At 42.7% G+C, this 3,251-nt stretch overlaps 1 protein-coding gene across 1 annotated transcript; it reads right to left on the reverse strand.

Moving 5' to 3' along the window:
- Positions 1-2,145: 2,145 nt before the first annotated feature.
- Positions 2,146-2,894, reverse strand: LOC143171154 (feather keratin 1-like). The gene has a single exon (XM_076359934.1). It carries the CDS (start codon positions 2,874-2,876, stop codon positions 2,526-2,528), a length of 351 nt encoding a protein of 116 aa, XP_076216049.1. The 5' UTR covers positions 2,877-2,894; the 3' UTR covers positions 2,146-2,525.
- Positions 2,895-3,251: the final 357 nt, after the last annotated feature.

Below are 3,251 nucleotides of genomic sequence, written 5' to 3' on the forward strand. Positions count from 1 at the left end.
TTGTAATTAATTAGCTCATTATAAAGAAACGGATGCCTCAGAGGCTTTGCGCCATTAAATAAATCCGTAAAGGTTCTTGCAACTCAGAGCCCTCCTGTGCCATTCCCTTCTCTCACCATTCACAACAGCTCTGATAGTTCTTGCTTTTATCTCAGACTTCATTCTTAGCTAATTGTGCTAATATAGATGCTTATTAACAGCATTAGCAACAGCCTGCATATCCTACACAGCCATTTGAAGTTCACACGGTAATCTAGGGCACCTGGTTCCAGGCAACTGAGAGTGAACTCTGCTAATCCCCTCACGGTATTAGCAACTTCTGGCTTATTGCTTAAAACAGAAGATGTATCTATAGCTTAAGGTGATTTAGTTCAGTCAGACTGGATGCCTCTGCATGGCATTGCTGTTTCTATTGCAACCCACGACTCGTTATTTGCTGTAATTTGTTGTTTGGCCCAGGCAGCTGAATAGTACACGCTGTATGTGTAATCTGAGTTGCCTTTCGGTGTAGGCAGAGCCTGTGACTTGAGCTTTACAGCTTCAGCTTCTACTGCCCAAATAGCTCCCCTGAAGGCACAGGTGTTCAAATATATGTAGATATGTACTCCTCAAAGTTCATACCTGAACATAGCTATTTTCATTGTTAATGTTATTCAAATACTGTTATGAAGAACTTTAAAATTACTAAAGTTTGAGGTTTGGTTTTGCATCTTACTGTGGTCTAATAAGCTTAAACAATTTATGTTACAATTTCCTTTTTTGTCAAAAAATAAATGTAACTAACTACTGCATACAGATCTGTAGAGTATTTCTGCAAAGAGCCAGGTGTAGTGTGGTCATTATGCTGGAATTCAATGGGGAACAGTAGAAGAAAACAACAAAAAAAATTAATCTATGCTGAAGGGAAGAACCTATTTACTCACAAGAACCTCTGCAAAACACCACACCCCAAATGGATGGGCTTTAGTTATTTTTCAAATGTGTTTGAATAATTTTTCAAATGCACATTTTAATTATATTTCAAACTGTAAGAGTGCAATTAGTATTTCTCTACCCATGGCCCTATGTGTCAGATCCACCTTCCTTGCAGAACGATGTCTTGGTGCCACCAAGACTGATGAATGCGTCCTTGTAATCCATCACCTCAGAGGAAGGGATTGCCTATAATCATTGGTATAAACCCTTTTCACAAGGCATCGTTTCTTTCTGCCAAGGTTTACATGAGATATCACTCACCTGCGTTTTGTTGCAATTACATGCCAGGTCCCTGATTTTACATTTACTTCCATTAGTCATTTAGGAAGGAAAAGATCACAGCCTACTTGTTTGGAGCTGGAGACCCAGGACTAACAGACGTTCATTTAAAGCCTTTCCATCCCAGTAAGGAGAGAAGGGTTTTCATACTCAAAATAAACTTTGACATTACAGACTTTTGCATGGGTGAAAATTCAGCCTGTCATTTAACTCCACAGATGCCTGCAACGAGTGAGCGTACACAAGTACCTCTGCCAAACCCAACTATTTTAGCACCAGCCCATGAAGATCCACACAGAGGCACCAGGAGCTCGGTTTACAACATGAGTTACAAGTCTACATTTAAGTAGCCTTTGATAAGTTGGCATTAATTACAAAAAATACTCAATATAATTGGCAGGGGGAGCAGGTCTCCTCTTAGAGCATTGCCCCCAGACTCCTTATGGTCTTTTCTCTTTGGGGTCCCACTTTGCTCAGACCATGGCCATCAGAAACGCTTTCTGATGAACAAGAGGAATTTGGTAACGAGCAGTTTAAGTGCATGGTCTTACTTCCGCGATGAAAGCCGGAGCTGGGGAAGGAGATGTAACAAATCTACAGTAATTGTAGACAAAGTATCTACTCTGTATATAGTATCTGCTTTGCTACAATGTATCTAATTTATTTCCACAAAAAGCCTCTACTTTGTTACAAACTATCTACCTTGCATATACAATGTTCCCAACAGTTTCCTGGCTGTAAAATGATTTCTTGGCATAAAGGTCATCAGCCAAATCCTTATTCCTAGTCAACATGAAAAAGTTGCTTTCAATTAATAAAACAGAGGAGCAGTAAGAAATTTTTCGAAGTAAGCTGCTAAAAGCTTTTCAAACAAACACCAGGAGACTTGGATTGTGATGCAGAATAACTTTAATGAGAGCAAAAAGCGGAATAAAAAAGTACAAAGTATAAGTATATATTTCTAGGATTCAGTAAGACAACAGCTACTATGTCTTTTCATCCTGGGTTTCTTTTCTCAGTGCTGCTGTGAACTGAGACAATAAAGTCCCATCTACAGCAACAGAAAAAAATATGTTTCATCAGAAGTATGAAGTATTCAAAGAATAAGACAAGCAAAGGCCTGATTTTAGGAGATGCCAGGCTCCCACAGCTCCATTAACTTCAGTTGGAGTTGTGGGTATCTAACATCGCTTCTGAAAACCATGGCCATGAGCTCAGTCCTGCGTCGGGTCGTGCTTCAGCGTTCCTGGCTCCTGCTTGCTCCTCACTCTTTAGCACGGCTCACTAAAGCCACTGCGGTAGGTGTTGTAGCGACGGTAGGGCCGGCTGTACCCACTGCCCAGGCCTGGATAGCCAAAGCTCCCAAATCCTGAGGAGCTGCCAGAGGAGATGGGCACTCCCTCGGAGCTGAGGGTGCTGCCCACGGCTGCAGAGGTGGAGGATCCCACAGCGGTGTTCTGGGGGAAGGAGCTGAGGATGGGTCCGGGCAGGGTCACCACCACGGGAGGGGGCTGAATCACATACGTGGAGTCCTGGCACTGCCTGACGCAGGGCTCGTTGCAGCTATTTGCCAGTGGGGTTGGGCCACAGGGCATGGGAGGACACAGGTCATAACAAGACATGTCTGTAGGACAGAGGGAAGTCTGAAATCCAGAGAAGAAAGTAAATGCAATATAAAAGCCGTCTTAAGTTTATAAAAGTCGGGTAAGAGGATAACATATGTGAAAGTACCTAGAGAAGGTGGTCAGAGAGGTAAATCACTTATTAGATCAAAATCCACAGTAGGCAGTCTGAAAATAACATAGTTTCTCTCATTTTTGTAAGGCTGCTGGAGGGTGTCTCTGCTCTGCAGCTGGCCTCTGAACTCTGGTGACAGTCATGGTAAAGTTTGCCCTAACCCTTACCAGCCAAGGCATTTCCCATTCTTCGGTAGTTTCCCTTTGCACTGTCTCTCTGGAGAAGGTGCAATTGTGACTGTACCAGGAGATGGAGAACGG

This window comes from Aptenodytes patagonicus, chromosome 26 (assembly GCF_965638725.1).
Source record: "Aptenodytes patagonicus chromosome 26, bAptPat1.pri.cur, whole genome shotgun sequence".
Classification (NCBI taxonomy): Eukaryota; Metazoa; Chordata; class Aves; order Sphenisciformes; family Spheniscidae; genus Aptenodytes; species Aptenodytes patagonicus.

What these genes read in the sequence shown, in the direction of transcription:
- LOC143171154 (XM_076359934.1), bottom strand. Translation starts at nt 2,876, where the DNA reads ATGTCTTGTTATGACCTGTGTCCTCCCATGCCCTGTGGCCCAACCCCA.